The sequence below is a fragment of the Pipistrellus hanaki genome (assembly GCF_964339955.1).
Source record: "Pipistrellus hanaki genome assembly, chromosome: 2".
Classification (NCBI taxonomy): Eukaryota; Metazoa; Chordata; class Mammalia; order Chiroptera; family Vespertilionidae; genus Pipistrellus; species Pipistrellus hanaki.
In genome coordinates, this window is record NC_140504.1 from 122,357,410 (window position 1) to 122,371,997 (window position 14,588).

Genomic DNA, 14,588 nt, shown 5'->3' on the forward strand with positions numbered 1-14,588 from the left:
CATTTTACACCTTCACTCTACCCTACTGCTCTCTTCAGTCTCAATGGTCTTCAAGTTCATCAAACTTGGAACCACCAAGCATTAGGAATCCCCCTGGCTCCTTGCCTAGAAGATGGGTATAAGAGGCCCATTACATTAATGTTTCTACTTTGTGTATGTTCAAAAATGCCATAATAAGAATTTTAAATAACAGTTACTTAATGATAGCATTGTTCTATGCCCATATTACATGAACCCAAATAAAATGTTTTTACTTCTGTCACTACCAATCTTGGTCATCAATGATATTAATAATGAATTTTTGTACATATTGAATAGTTTAATTATGTCTACTAGATATGTATACATATGTAGTGTGTATATGTATACATATATATGTATATATATACATGCACACATGCATACATAGGTAAAACATGATTATTAACATTAATGTTGAAGAAATGACTAAAAGCTAGGAAATTAGTGTGATCTGTACATTGCTATTGTGTAAATAGAAAGAAAAATAAACCTTTTGGAAAAAAATTCAGAAGATCCAGGTATGTGTCACTAGACATTAAATTATTAATACACATAAATTTCATTTATTGGAATTTCTCCTAAAGGGGGAAAATTCTAATGGCAGGAGAGATTTTATACAAGAAGGTGGTCAGTAGAACTTTCTTTTTTCATAATAGCATGAAACATTTGAAATCCCTTTGTGACCAACCATAGGGAGATGGCTGGATAAATATCAGTATTATTCATCTAATTTAATCATTAAGATGATAATTCTGCAAGTTGTAATGTTATAATAGTAAAGAAAGACACAAAATTTGATTCATATTAAGAATGTAACTATGAAAAATATATACCGAAAAAGAAATTGTATCTGTTAGGGTGGCAATATGATCAGTGTCTTATTTCTCCTTTTTTCTCCTGTTTTTTATCTTTCTCAATGGAAATGTATATGTAGAGATTATGAATGGAATTCCCAAGGTTGTTTCTTCTCTAAAGTGGTATGGGCCTTGTGACTTAACAAAGGTACTTTTAATTCATAGGGAGCTAAATTTTTGGAGGGGTTAATAGACGCAAGAGGAATGAGTGATTTTGCTAATCTGATACTAACAAAGCCTTTGGCATTAAGCCTGGATGAAACCAAAACTCACAGAGTCTAAAGTAATCCAACTGCAGTTGTATCTTTCTTCCCCGTGTTGCTTCTGTGGCATTTCTGTTAAAATGTGCACCAATCATTCCACTGCGTCTTTGCCCCAAAAAAGCAGAACTTGGCAATAGCGCTGAAACCCCGTCTTATCCAGGACTTTTATTACACTTGGAACATAAAAAATCAAAGTGGTTTCCAAGAGATATATTAATCTGAATGGTAGCTGTGTCATTATTCTACTAACTGGGAACTTGAAGCAGAGCTACTTCCCACGGCGTTGGTTTGAACATGCAAAATTAAAGCATGTTAAGAGGAACGGGACCATACATGATGGGATGCTGTGCAGGGACCCTTGTACTGCAGCCTTTCCCACCCTACAGACCCTCAGTTCAGCTGTGGCCTCTCCATGGTGTTAGCCTTGGGTCTGTGCTGCTCCTCCTATTAGTGAAGAAGAGTAATCATCTTGCTAATCCATATATATAAAGAGCCAGAGGCCATCACATCCAAAACAACTGAACAGGCCGAGTGGGGCCACAAGGCCAGCAAGGGGATTAGTGGGGGATGACTAAATGACTGAACACCAGGCTGCATGGGGCAACCAGGACGGCAGAGTTGTTAGTGAGGGGTGACGAAACAACTGAACAGCAGGCTGCATGGGGCAACCAGGTCAGCAGCGGGGGCAGTTAGGGGTGACCAGGCCAACAGAGAGGAGCAATGAGGGGCAACCAGGCTGGCAGAGGGGGCCAGTGAAGGGTGACCAGGCCAGCGGAGAGGGGCAATGATGGGCGACCGACTGGAAGGGGGCAGTTGGGGGTGACCAGGCTGGTGGGTGGGGGTTGTTGGGGGCAATCAGGCTGGCAGGGGGGAACAGTTAAGGATGACCAGGCTGGCAGCAGGGGCAGTAAGGGGTGACCAGGCTGGGGGTGGGGGGAAGAGGGGGATAATTAGGGGTGATCAGGTTGACCAGCAGAGGTGGTTAGGGGTAATCAGACTGGCAGGGGGGCCAGTTAGGGGTGATCAGGCAGGCAGGCAGGCAGGCAGGTGAGCAATTAGCAGGCAGAGGTCCTGGATTGTGAGAGGGATGTCCGACTGCCGGTTTAGGCCTGATCCCCGGAGGTCCAGGATTGGAGAGGGTGCAGGCTGGGCTGCGGGAACCTCCCCCATGCATGAAATTCATGCACCAGGCCTCTAATCAGTTATAGTAATGACTGCTATCATTTGTGGCAATAAAAAGGTTAAATGAGAAAAGAAAGGAAACAGACACACAACACTCTTCGAGTACCATGCTTTATGTTTTCTGTTTCAGATGATTTTTTGCTCTCCGTTATGTTTTCTCTATGTTTATAGGACTTTCAGGTTAAAAATCACATGTCCTTGAGCCATATGTTATCTAAAGCCTGCTCATGTGTAGGTCACTCTGTTGAACATACATGTCATAGATAATTGGGGGAGGGGCTGGCAAAGGATCCTTTGTCACCACGTATCATTGTGGATCAAGTTACAGCCTTGAGAAGGGCAGAGCAAAACGACTGTGTTTCCAAATTTAACCTTGGAGTCATTTCACTGTTTCATTTCTACAAGTGAGTCATCTTCCTTCCAGTTCTAAGCCAGGTAATGGCTTTACTAATTTCTGTGTTCTGACAAGGCATCATCACACAAGAGTCTTTCATCTGGGTATTTGCTCATTTTACTAGAACAGCCTTCAGTCCCTTTAAAATCTAATTTTATTTCAGTGTCTAGTTATGGAGGACTCCCCTGGGCTAGGATGAAATCACACTGGAGATAGGGGGTTGATTTGACAAATGGCCACTGTGCAGGAGCCTTTGATCCTCCCCATGGTGTTAACTGGCTGCCCCTTGCTTTGCTGAGCTATAAGCCAGATTAGAGTCTGCTGGCCCACAGGACCCAACAGCACCCATGAGCTCCGGAGAATTCAGGCACTGCCTGCATTCTGGAGGCTGTAACCTTTCAGAGGGAATTTGGACAGACTTATAGAGAAGGCAGAATGAGTTTTTTTCCTAAGCCTTGGAGTCCCATGCTCCTGGCACTTATTAATAAAGGATAAGGAATCCTTTATTCCCTGGTGTAGGAATTCCTAATCTGGGTTTCCAATCTTTGAGGTCTGCTCAGTTTTTCCAATTTTTCAAAATTATGAAGAAAAATCAATTTTTATTCACTTTCATTAAAAAAAATAAAAAGCGACAAAATATGGTGGGTTATGGTTAGAAAGATGGAGAGAAAAGAAGCAACTGGCTGAAGATTATTGGAAATTGTTGCACTGGTGGTTAGATGGCACATCTCTAAAAATAAAGTCCATGTCTTAAAAGCAAAACAACAAGTGCAGATGTCGATAAAGATGGAAACTCAGTTAGCAGGCCCCAACGTCACCCTTCCAGAGGCAGGCATTGTCTAACGGCACTTCCTCTCCCTGGCAGATGGGGAGCTCTCCATATCCAACGAGGAGGACTCCCTGGAGAACGGACAGTCCCTGAGCGCCAGCCAGCTGTCTCTGCCTGCCCTGTCCGAAATGGAGCCCGTCCCGATGCCCAGAGATCCCTGCTCATATGAGGTGCTCCAACCTTCAGACATCATGGATGGGACAGGTAATGGCTCTGGTAGAGTTCACACAGGCCCCAGCAGGGGGCATTAAGGGTCTTCTGCCTGACTGGACTAGAATCCTAGAAATAGGGATGAAACTGACCAAACCAGTAAATATTGAGTATAAAAATTGGGAAGATATTCAGTTATTATTCTAGATTTTGAAAATATTTTTATACCGTTAATAGCTTTAAAGTGACATACCCTGTTTCTGTAATATTGAGTATGTAAAATGTCATTGTTTTGTTTTCTAACACTCATTTCTGTTAAGATCAAGCTAAAGAACCCTGCACTTTTCGATGGTACCTATCTTGTTCACCTGTCTGCTTGCCCTGGCATTTCCTTTAATCCTAGCCCCAGTGTACCAATTAATGGTTGTATCAATTTAGCAAGTTTTACCAACTTACCGTATACAATCAATATGTTCATTGGCCATTAAATTGATTACAATTTGCTGGTTCACTTCCATCCTGTCAACAGATGATTTTGATGCTATCTAACTACTATTCCCTCTCTGGTCCAAAGCCCTTTGAGTGGCAAATACTCATTCCCTCCTGGGACCCTCCCCAAGCCAGTAAGGATTAGTTCTGTTGTCAGGAGACATGCGTGGGGGAAGGGACCTCTTGGAAGATCTGGCGTGGGTAGAGAACCACGTTCTTTCTCCACATCAGGTGCCCACTCCCCTCAGCAGAGCTCAGGTGGGAGGATGGCAGAGATGGTGTCTCACCAAGTCAGGTCCTAGGCTTCACTTTGGGACCAGGTGTGTGCCACGCTGATAACAGTGTCCCTCAGGGGCATTATTGCCAGGACTTGAGTGCTGCAGGAACACTGCTACCCAGATCAGAGAGGAAGAGGGTGCAGAGGAGATTCATGTCTGGGCATTCTTATTGTAACAGGAATGGGAAGAAGGAGTACAGGCAGCTGAGTTGCATCCCTGGTCCCACAAGCTGGGGCGATTCTCCCAGCTGAAGCAGCGAATTGTGTTTTTATTCAGCATTCCCTGTAATATTGATCAGATGGCTTTGATGGGCATGGTGAGGTCTGACATCCCAGTGGAGCCACAGTTTCAGTCTGTCATCTGCCAGGAGGTCTCTGCCTCTGCCCGAGACAGCTCCTCACTGGAGCCAGTCGGGGAAAAGGAAAAATCATGCCCAAGGCAGAGCAAAGAGAAATGGGGCAAACCCTAGTCAGTTTGGCTCAATCGATGGAGCATTGGCCTGCAGACCAAAGGGTCTCGGGTTCAATTCCAATCAAGGTTGCAGGCTCCTCCCTGGCCCTGGCCCTGCAGGAGGCAACCAATCAATGTGTTTCTCTGTCTTTCCCTCTCTCTTCCACTCTCCCTAAAAATCAATGGAAAAATAGCCTCAGGAGAGGATTAACAAAAAAATGGGGGAGGTGCGGAGAGAGAAATGGGGCAAATCTAAACAAGAAAACCAAAATTCAGTAAGAGAAGAGAGGGAGGGGGAAGACAAAAAGGTGCTGAGGAGCATCTATCTCCTGGTTGAGGTTTAGAGGAGCCGTGGGGGGCAGGGAGGTGCCTGTAAAAGGCTGGGCCCCCCCAGAGGCTGCACCAGCTCCGGAGGCTCCAGAGCAGCCGCCCCACATGTGTAGCCGCCCCCCTGGTTCAAACTCTAGGCTGGCTTCATTCCCTGGCGCCCCAGACATGGGAGCAAGAATGAGACCCAGCGTGCAAAAACAAGAACCCGCTCTCTCTCCCTGCCTAGCAAAGGGCGACAGGCCCCAAGGCGGTGCTGCTGTTTGGCACTGGTTCGGGTCAGAGGAGGCACTTCATCCCCAACGCATTACCCTGCCATCTGTGTCTGTGGATCATTGCATTCTAGAGACCAGTCCAGGACCACAGGATCAGTATTATAACTGCCGAGATGGACGTGACAACTTCGAGAAAATGCCTTCTTTCTTTTTCTCCCTCTTGATCCTCCCCCTCTCCCTTTCCTGCCTCTGATTCTCTGGAGAGGGGTTTCTGGGGTTCCCTCCAGCTCCCCACATACTCATGACCACCTGAAGGAGCCAGAGCCCGCCTGTGGCTGCCACGCCCCTGTCCTGTGTGCTCGCCAGCCCCACGCACTGCATTTGTGTAATGTCTCCTGTGTGTCCTGTGGTTGTCCCCTCAGTGTCTGAAGAGAGTCCCTCTGCCAGTGAGTCTGGAGTCCTCCTGTCCCAAGATCCTTCTGCCAAACCAGTCCTGCTACTGCCCCCCAAAAAACCTGCTGCTTTCCCTGGAGACCATGAGGAGACCCCAGTGAAGCAGCTGTCCCTACTCAAGCAGCCCCCCGCCCTGCCTCCCAAACCCACAGCCAGGATTGCCAACCACTTGACAGGTGAGTCTCTGGGGTTCCCCCCCCCCACTTCCCTTCAAGGGAGAACCTCTGCTCTTTCTTTTCACCTGAAGCCCTTGCACCTCCTCGGGAGGCCGCTCTGTGGGACATGTGGGTGTTTCCGTGTGTGTCTCGGTTTTTGTGTCAAGAAATATTTGATATACACCTACCAGTCATGTGCCAAGAGCCGTCAGTCACGTGTATCTGTAAATGTGTACATCAGCATCTATGTGAGTAATTCAAGGCCATTTGCCCATCTAGGTGAGTGAGGTTCCATGTCAAAATCTTGGCAAAAATAAAGAGTAGCACCTTGTTTCCTTCATAATGAGTTTGTCATAGCTTTAAATTTTTGTCTTTAAGTTATTGATGCGAAAGTCAGCATATTTCTTTTATTAAAATTTACATCTGTGTTGTTCTCTTAAAAATAGAAAAAAAATAAACAAGCACCGGCTCAGTGGTTTGACTTACGAACCAGGAGGTCAGGGTTCGATTCCAGGTTGCCCGGGTTTCAGGCTCCAGCCCCAGTAGGGTATTTGCAGGAAGGAGGCAGCTGATCAGTGATTCTCTCTCATCATTGATGTTTCTATCTCTTTCCCTCTCCTTTCCTCTGAAATCAATAAAAATAAAAATAAAAACTTTTTAATTTTTAAAAAGCAAAGACAATATCTGTAAAGTATTATGAGAAATATTTTTAAAAGAGTAAGCTTAGGCCAAAACCAGTTTGGCTCATCAGTCTGCGGACTGAAGGGTCCCAGGTTCGATTCCGGTCAAGGGCATGTACGTTGGTTGCGGGCACGTTCCCGGTGGGGGGTGTGCAGGAGGCAGCTGGTCGATGTTTCTCTCTCATCAACATTTCTAGCTCTCTATTCCTCTCTGTAAAAAATCAATAAAATATATATATTTTTTTAAAAAGAGTAAGCTTAGGACTGTTGTTCTAAAATAATTCTTGTCTTTTCATTTTTAAATTGTTACTTAACTAATGTACCCACAGTATTAAATCAGATATCCAATAAATTGCCCTTTCCTGTACTTAGCACATGAATTTGATACCCTGGGATTCAAGGCTGTGGTGTATCAGAGACTAACGATTTCAGATGGTTGTTTCTCCAATCTTGATAGTAATCCCACCTGATGCTAATCAACTGCCTTTTTACAGCGTCTTTGGTATTCTTATCATTTCTATTTATCTCTGTACATTTTTGTAAGATGGAATGGGGATAGAGGTCGGGAAGAATATACACTTATTTTATAATAGAAAATTGAGGTTCGAGAAAATAAGTGACGTTTCCAAGGCTGCTATTGAGCCACAATTAGACACTAGACATTAGACTCCTAGTTCAGTGAATGTTATTCCAGGATCATGGGATTCTCTCATGCGGTGCTGAGTTTTATTAGAGTCCAGCCTAAACATGGAGTTGTGTCAAACTACTCCATCAATGTATGCTTGCATCCCTGCAGATGTTTGTGGTTTAAAAGGGCAATTTTCCACCTATACTGTTCAGTTCATTAATAATACTTTCGTTCAGTGACTCAAAGTTTAAATGCAGAGAAAACCACAAGGAGAAAATGCTCTCAGAAGAGAGCCTCCTTCCAAGAGAGCACCCCTGTCTGTCTATCTATGATCTATCCACCCATCTATCTATCTAAAATACTGCTGTACAGACTGCTATCACTGCTCTGTGCACTCAGTGATATACTGTGAACTGATTCCCATGTTAGTGAAGATGCACATGACTTTGTTGGCTGCTTGGTGTAGGTCAGGATTTACTCGATTGACCTCTTATGGGTTTTCCATTTTCTCCTTGTGAAAAACACAATAGCAAACATCCTCAACATCATGTTTTTCTTTATACTAGCAAGCATGTTCGAGTCTCCCCTAATTTATTTCTAAAATTAGAATTGCTTAGTTATATATACAGTGGATTCTTGACTAATGCATGGGTGTGGAGTGTTGGCCCCCCATTCAGTTGAAAATCCACATTTAACTTTTAACTCCCTAAAAACTTAAGCTGTCCCTCAGCCTCTGGGGGTATTGGTTCCAGGACCCCTATGGATACAAAATTCTAAGGATGCTGAAGTCCCCTAACGTAGAACAGTGCATGCAGTCAGCCCTCTGCATCCACAGACTCTCAACTGTGAATCAAAAATTATTTACGGAAAATATCAGCATATGATGGAGCCACGCAATTCAAACCTATGTTGTCCAAGGGTCAAATATATATATATTTTTTTTAAAAAGGGTGGCAAAATGACTACCGCCAAGAGTGATCCTTGTAGGTCAGTGCATGCAATCTGATGAAAAGTTACTGGACAAGGCTGAGACTGGAGCTGGCCTTTAGAGCATGAAGTGCATCTATAGAGAATGAGGGAAGAGCATTACAGGAAAGAAGACCCTGGATAAAGACTCAGAAGGGCCAACATCCAGGTCAGTGACGAGGTGGCTGAGCCGGGGCAGGCCCATCTCAGGATGTACTGAGAGAGTGTTCACTGGGCAAGGCATCCGAGGATTTAGATTGTATTGTTGTGGCAGTGGAAAGCCTGTTGAGGTTTCTGAGCAGAGGAGTACTATGATGAAAACTAGCCGTTACAAAAGTTTCCTGGGTCACTGTGTAGACTGAACAGAAGGAAGACAAGGTGGAAGACCTGATAGAGAAGCCACCGAGGCCAGACCTGTGCCTCGTTCCCCAAAATCACTAGTTGAATTCAATTGAACAGCTTGAGCCTATTTAAGAAGCTACTCCAGTTGTTAAAATATGAGTTAACAAGTATCTGGCTGATAGCAGGGGGAAGATAGAGAACAGAACATTAGATAAGACATTTTAAAGAAGAATTGACAGAATTTCTTAGCCAGCAACACTCTTTAATTCATCTAATTAATGAGGGCACACTCCATTCATTCATAGCTTCAGCTCTGAGCCATGAACTTCTTGCGTAGCCTGGCATCCTCAGGAATCTTGATATTTGAGGGATGAAAATATGTAAACTAGCCCAATCTCTCTGGCTTCCCTCATTTTTTTCCAAGAAGAGTGTGCTTTATCTATGATCTGTAAAACTCACCTCCATATCAAATGGATAAAAAAGTCATCCTTACCATAGTGTACTTGGTAGCCTCTTAAATACAACGAAGACAAAACAGGTACAGAAGTCTGAGGGCTATGATCCCTATGCTGTGCTTTTGGGTTTAAACTGAATTAGACTTGCTTAAATTTTGTAAGTGAGTAATCATTCATAATGAATCCCCATCACCACAAGGCAGCTACACTAACCCTGTGTTCTGTTACTAATTACCCGAGAGACATCTGGGCCATGTCAGAAGGAATTAATAAACAAAGAATTCTAGAGCTCTAAATTGAGACTTAGGAGTTTCAGCCTGTTCTCAGTGTCTGTTGTTCTGTTGACAGTTTTGAAAGGAAACAGGACAACTTGAAAGATACCACGTCTTATAAGTAGTGGTGAATTGTCTGGTACAATACTGGCCTGAACTGGGCTACTCCCAGGTAGATGATCAGGGGGAAAAAGCAGAAATATCTCTGCTTTGGTATCTGTTTCCACTTTATCAGGAAATTAACTTGGAGACTGTTTATCATATGAATTGTTTCTGTCCTTGAGCCAAGTACAGAGAAGCCCTCCTGCTCTCCCAAACTATTGCTTTGTTCTCCTCCTGTCATCCTTTTCCATCTCATCTTGCCCAACCCCAGCATGCACAGTAGCATGTAATAAAGGTCAGGAATGGTTGGACACTGCAGTTCCTTCCATTCTGGATGTGCAGTGTCCAGCAGAGCTGGTTGCATTATGAATATGATCTGAAATTAATGATTCTTAAAATTGCATCCTTCATGGAATGATGGCTGACCCAAAGGGAAAAGGATTACTGAAGCAAAAACAAAACAAACAAACAAAAACACTGTTTTCTTCCTTTCTAAATCTCCCTCCAAATGTTAGACAATGCACAAATAATCCATGCTTTCTGCATAAGGGACTTGTAATTGTTTACCCTGCGTATGCCGTTTAAATAAAGGATGAACCTACGTGGTAGCTGGCCTTTAGTCTGATGTTCACACTTGGGTAGTAATGATGGCAGCAGCCAGATTTTGAGAACTGTATGACATACCATTTAGTCCTGTGAGGTAGGTATGATTACCATTATTCTGAACTTTTCCCAGTAGAGAAAAATGAAATTTAAGAGTATTGAAATGACTTGATCATGGTTACATAGATAGTTGGTGGCAGAGATGGACTAAATCTATATTGTTGGACTCCAGAGCTCTAACCATTAGTTTATACCATGTTCACCAAGATACCTATTCTTAAAATAAAATCAAAATCAATTTCTTTCTTTATAGTTAACTGTTTGTTTGTTTGTTTGTTTGTTTTTGTTTCGTGTTTTTTAATGTATTTAAGACAAAAAAAATGATCCTGTCTTTCAAAAGATATGTTCTGAAGGCACTTGATTATAAAGAGGAGGACCTGACCACAGTTGGGTCCCGTTTCAAAGAACATGCTAGAAGAAGATAGTGTATAAGATTCAAGAATGGGGCAAATAACATTGGAGCATTCCGGAAGGGAGGAAGGAAGGAAGGAAGGAAGGAAGGAAGGAAGGAAGGAAGGAAGGAAGGAAGGAAGGAAGGAAGGAAGGAAGGAAGGGAAAGAAAGAAAGAAAGAAAGAAAGAAAGAAAGAAAGAAAGAAAGAAAGAAAGAAAGAAAGAAAGAAAGAAACTGTTGCTGATCCTTAAAAACAAGTCCTCCCATGAATGTGAACCTGCTGAGGGCTTGTTTGCACTATCTTTAGAACCTGAAATACAAGGAAACCTACTGTATTATCAGAACTAGGTTGATTGCTAGTTTCAACATTACAAACTATTTGCAACTGCAAATTTACCTGACAAATGGCATCCGTGCCCGGTGGTATTTTTCAGCCCCAACGGGTGTCTAATGAGAACCCTCTATCCAGTGCTTGTCAAGCCAAAGCCAATATTTCTGTTTATAGCTGTTTCGAGTTTTGTGGACAGTGTCTACATGGACTGTTCTACAGTTACATTCCGATTTGTAATTTCACTTGGGTTCTCTGTTGTTCTATGATTCTGTCTGGCCATTGCTTTCCAATTCCCATCCACCATCCTTGTTCTCCTCTCTCTGACTCCTCTCCAACCATACAAATCACCTGACTACTTTTGCCTCCCTCCTTGCTTTCCCTGCCAGTATTCTACTCTAACTCTAACCCTAACCCTAACCCTAACCCTAAGGAGAAGTGATTTTGAGTGGTGTGCAATATACAGATCTTATAACATAGAAACTCACACCTGAAACCTATATGATCATGTTGGCCAATGTTACCCCAATCGATTTAATATGAATAAATAAATTAATTAGTTAGTTAATTAATTAAATTATCTATAGTGAATTTTTTTAATTAAAATTTTAAAAAATCGAATTTAGTTGCTTGCTCTCCAAAGGTAACATGACCTAGGGACTCGGCCGGCGAGTGGCCCCATCCACACTGCCCAGCCCACCATCTAGGGAGGGTGCTCCTCTCATCTGGCATCCTCCCAGGTGGTCTTGAGAGGAGTCAGTTCAAAAACATAAATGTTTCTTTGTGGAAAGTGGGTCTGACACAAAGCCGGTTGCTGGTGCTGTGTGTGCCCTAAGAGCCTGTCTGGAAAGTGTCAGGACAGATTCCCCACAAATGTCCAATATTTGCTGCAGTCCCTGTGTGCTAACCCAGCTTGGGAGAGCAAGACAGGTTGGGAAGGACACAACTTCTTTGTTATTCTTGTTGCCCACCACACCATCCCTCTCATTACAAAGGGTCAGTCAACCCAGGTTGGCTTCACAGGCATTTGACCAAGGACTGCTGCAGAATCCCTAGGCTAGCCTAGAGAAATTGATGGAGCTCCTCTGATTGTCTTTCTTATATTTTTTAAATATATTTTTAATGATTTTGGAGAGGGAGATAGAGGGAGAGAGAGATAGAAGCACCAATGATGATAGAGAATCATTGATTGGCTGCCTCCTGCTTGCATGTGCCCTGACTGGGAATGGAACCATGACCTCTTGGTTCATAGGTTGATGCTCAACTACCGAGCCATTCCAGCCAGGCACTGAGTGCCTCTCTTGCAGCCAGGAGAGTCTGAGTGACACTGGACTCTTCTTTAAGTTCTTAGCACACGTCTTATGCCCTTTATGTCTTTGGGAAGAATGTCTGTAGCTATGAAAGGAGACCAGAAATTCTGACTTGCTGGAACCAGCAAATAACTGGGAAATTCTTACATCTTTTTTCATTAAGACACTAAGTGCTACTATCATTAACAAGTACATCTGATATATCAGCAGTTACAGATGGCTTCTGCAGCAGGTGTTAATTGAGAAGAGATGCTGGGAGTGTGATCCTTTAGCCAGACTCATTCCACAGCCCTCTGCCCAGAGAAACCATTGCAGAAGTAATCTGCGGGTTTCATTTTCCTTGTCCAGAGCAGTATCATGTTTGGAAACACAGCCCCCTTGGGTTTTATGGCTCTTTGACACTCACAGTTTGGGTTTATTTTCCTTGTTCTCTGGAACTTGTTGTTTTTCCTCCTTCCACTCCATCAACAGAGACAGTTTTATGAATACACTGAATCTTGATCAGTCTGGCTGCAGAAGACTCATCCATTTCTAAGTCAGCAAGCAGGGAGCTCTGTGCGCCCCAGCAGGGCCAGCCACTGTCGTCATTATAAACACAAGAGGTAGACTGAGGCCTCAGACAATTTGTAAGTGTCACGCAGCAACTCAGGGAGGGGCTATCAAGGTAAGGGAGGTATTTTTATCCCTGGATTTTTAGAGGTAAAAAAGCCTAAGTCCCAAAAAAGATTAGCTATCTTTCCCAGCTGGTGAATCCAGGTTTTCTCACCTCCAGATCTGCATTCTTTGCCACCAGCTCTCAGCACCAATGCAGAGGACACACTCTGCGACCTACACAGCCCCGCCTTTTGCCCTTCCTGCAGTTCTCTGTCAAACATGACAGACTGCAATGATGGTCCTTTGCAAGCCTCTTTGCTCACCTGCTTGATTCACTTTCACCTGGTTTTTCCCTGCTTACCCTTCAAAGTGGGCTTACAGTTGTGAGTACATGAAATACAAAGTTTTTTCCTTGTATTATTATTTATTCATGATTGTATTATTTTCCATATGAACAAGTGTAAGCCTACTTTAGCCCTCCCTGTATAACAGAAACACTATACTTTCTGTTGCCTCCTTGGCTTCCATCTTCACACCCCAGACTGAGAAGCATGAGGCCAGGTGAACTCTCACAGGTGTGGCAAGAGCCCTGCTGGTCACACTGTGAATGCCTATAGTGCTTTGTAATTCACAAAGCACGTCCACATTGTCTTGTCTCACCCTCACAACTATGCTAAGAATTTGGTATCTTGGATGGAAAAGGTGGGTGGCACGCAGCACAGTACCATTCATCTCACTCTGAGGTTCTTGCTACAGAAATGTCAGTGTCTTGCTGAACGGAAGTGAGAAGTAGGATATGTTTATTTATCATCCATCAAATGCATACATTTCACATAAGGCAAAGCCAAAACCAGCAAGGAGGAGGACAGAGAGGTCTAATGCATTGAATCCACACTTAGGAAAAACTATACTTCTGATTAAGTATTTGTTGCTTGAGACAAAATTGCATTGTCTATTGCTCTTAAATTTATGCTCATGTGAAATGAAACAACCAAAAGGAAGATGCAGGCATGAGAGGGGAGGAGAGGGAACTCCAAGGCCCTTTCTGGTCTTTCCTGGGACAATAAACAACCATCTCCACTAACTTGGTCCCACTAGTCATTTCCTCCTCGCTTTGTTTTGATAGAATTCCTGGCATACACTTGGCTGTTTCTCCAATGATGAAACCAAGTAAGCTTTGCTATGGAAGTATGATAAGTAATGCTATGGAGGAAGGTGTGTAGGAAGTTAGAGCTTCACAAGATGGACAGACCCCAATGTCATCACTGTGCCTTCCTGGGTGGTCAGCTCCATGCTGCCTCCTGGCTCTGCTTTCTCCTGCCCAAACATCTGAGCATCTGCCTGCCTTAGACAGACAGTGTCTAAGGCAGACAGCTGGACCCACAAATGAGGGAATCATGGGTTAAGGGTCCCTGACATAAAGCTTTAACACTTCCAGACACATTGCTTTGCTAGGTTTGTGCTAAAATTTCTAAGAGCCCCAAGAATGCATCCTTCAATAACAGGAACAGGACAAGGTGGTGAGTTTCTGCTCCCAGCCACTTTGGAATCAGCACCACTGTATCCTGTGCATGGTGGCGGTCGAACAGGATGAGCCTTTGGGGGAGAGCTTGAGGGAGTCTTGTGGTTATTATTGGTTCACATTTGGGGAGCCATCTCATCGGGCTCCTTGGAACCATTGGGCTTTTTTGTGCCTCGGCTGCACGATCCCAGAACTGTGATCCATTTTATGCTCATATCTGCTTCCTAGCCTATCTTCTTGGAAGGTGCGAATTCATCTCTCACAAGTGCATCAT

The 14,588-nt window shown here is 43.7% G+C and overlaps 1 protein-coding gene across 8 annotated transcripts in view; it reads left to right on the plus strand.

Annotated features, from left to right (window-relative positions):
* Positions 1-14,588, plus strand: part of PHACTR1 (phosphatase and actin regulator 1) — a 520,404-nt gene that overhangs the window by 437,970 nt on the left and 67,846 nt on the right. For 7 of the 8 annotated variants that reach the window (XM_084872731.1, XM_084872730.1, XM_084872732.1 and 4 more), the window contains 2 exons: positions 3,580-3,747; positions 5,875-6,081. In XM_084872731.1, the coding sequence (XP_084728857.1) occupies positions 3,580-3,747; positions 5,875-6,081 (375 nt within the window). The remainder of the gene's footprint in view (positions 1-3,579; positions 3,748-5,874; positions 6,082-14,588) is intronic. The other variant, XM_084872734.1, reaches the window with a different exon arrangement.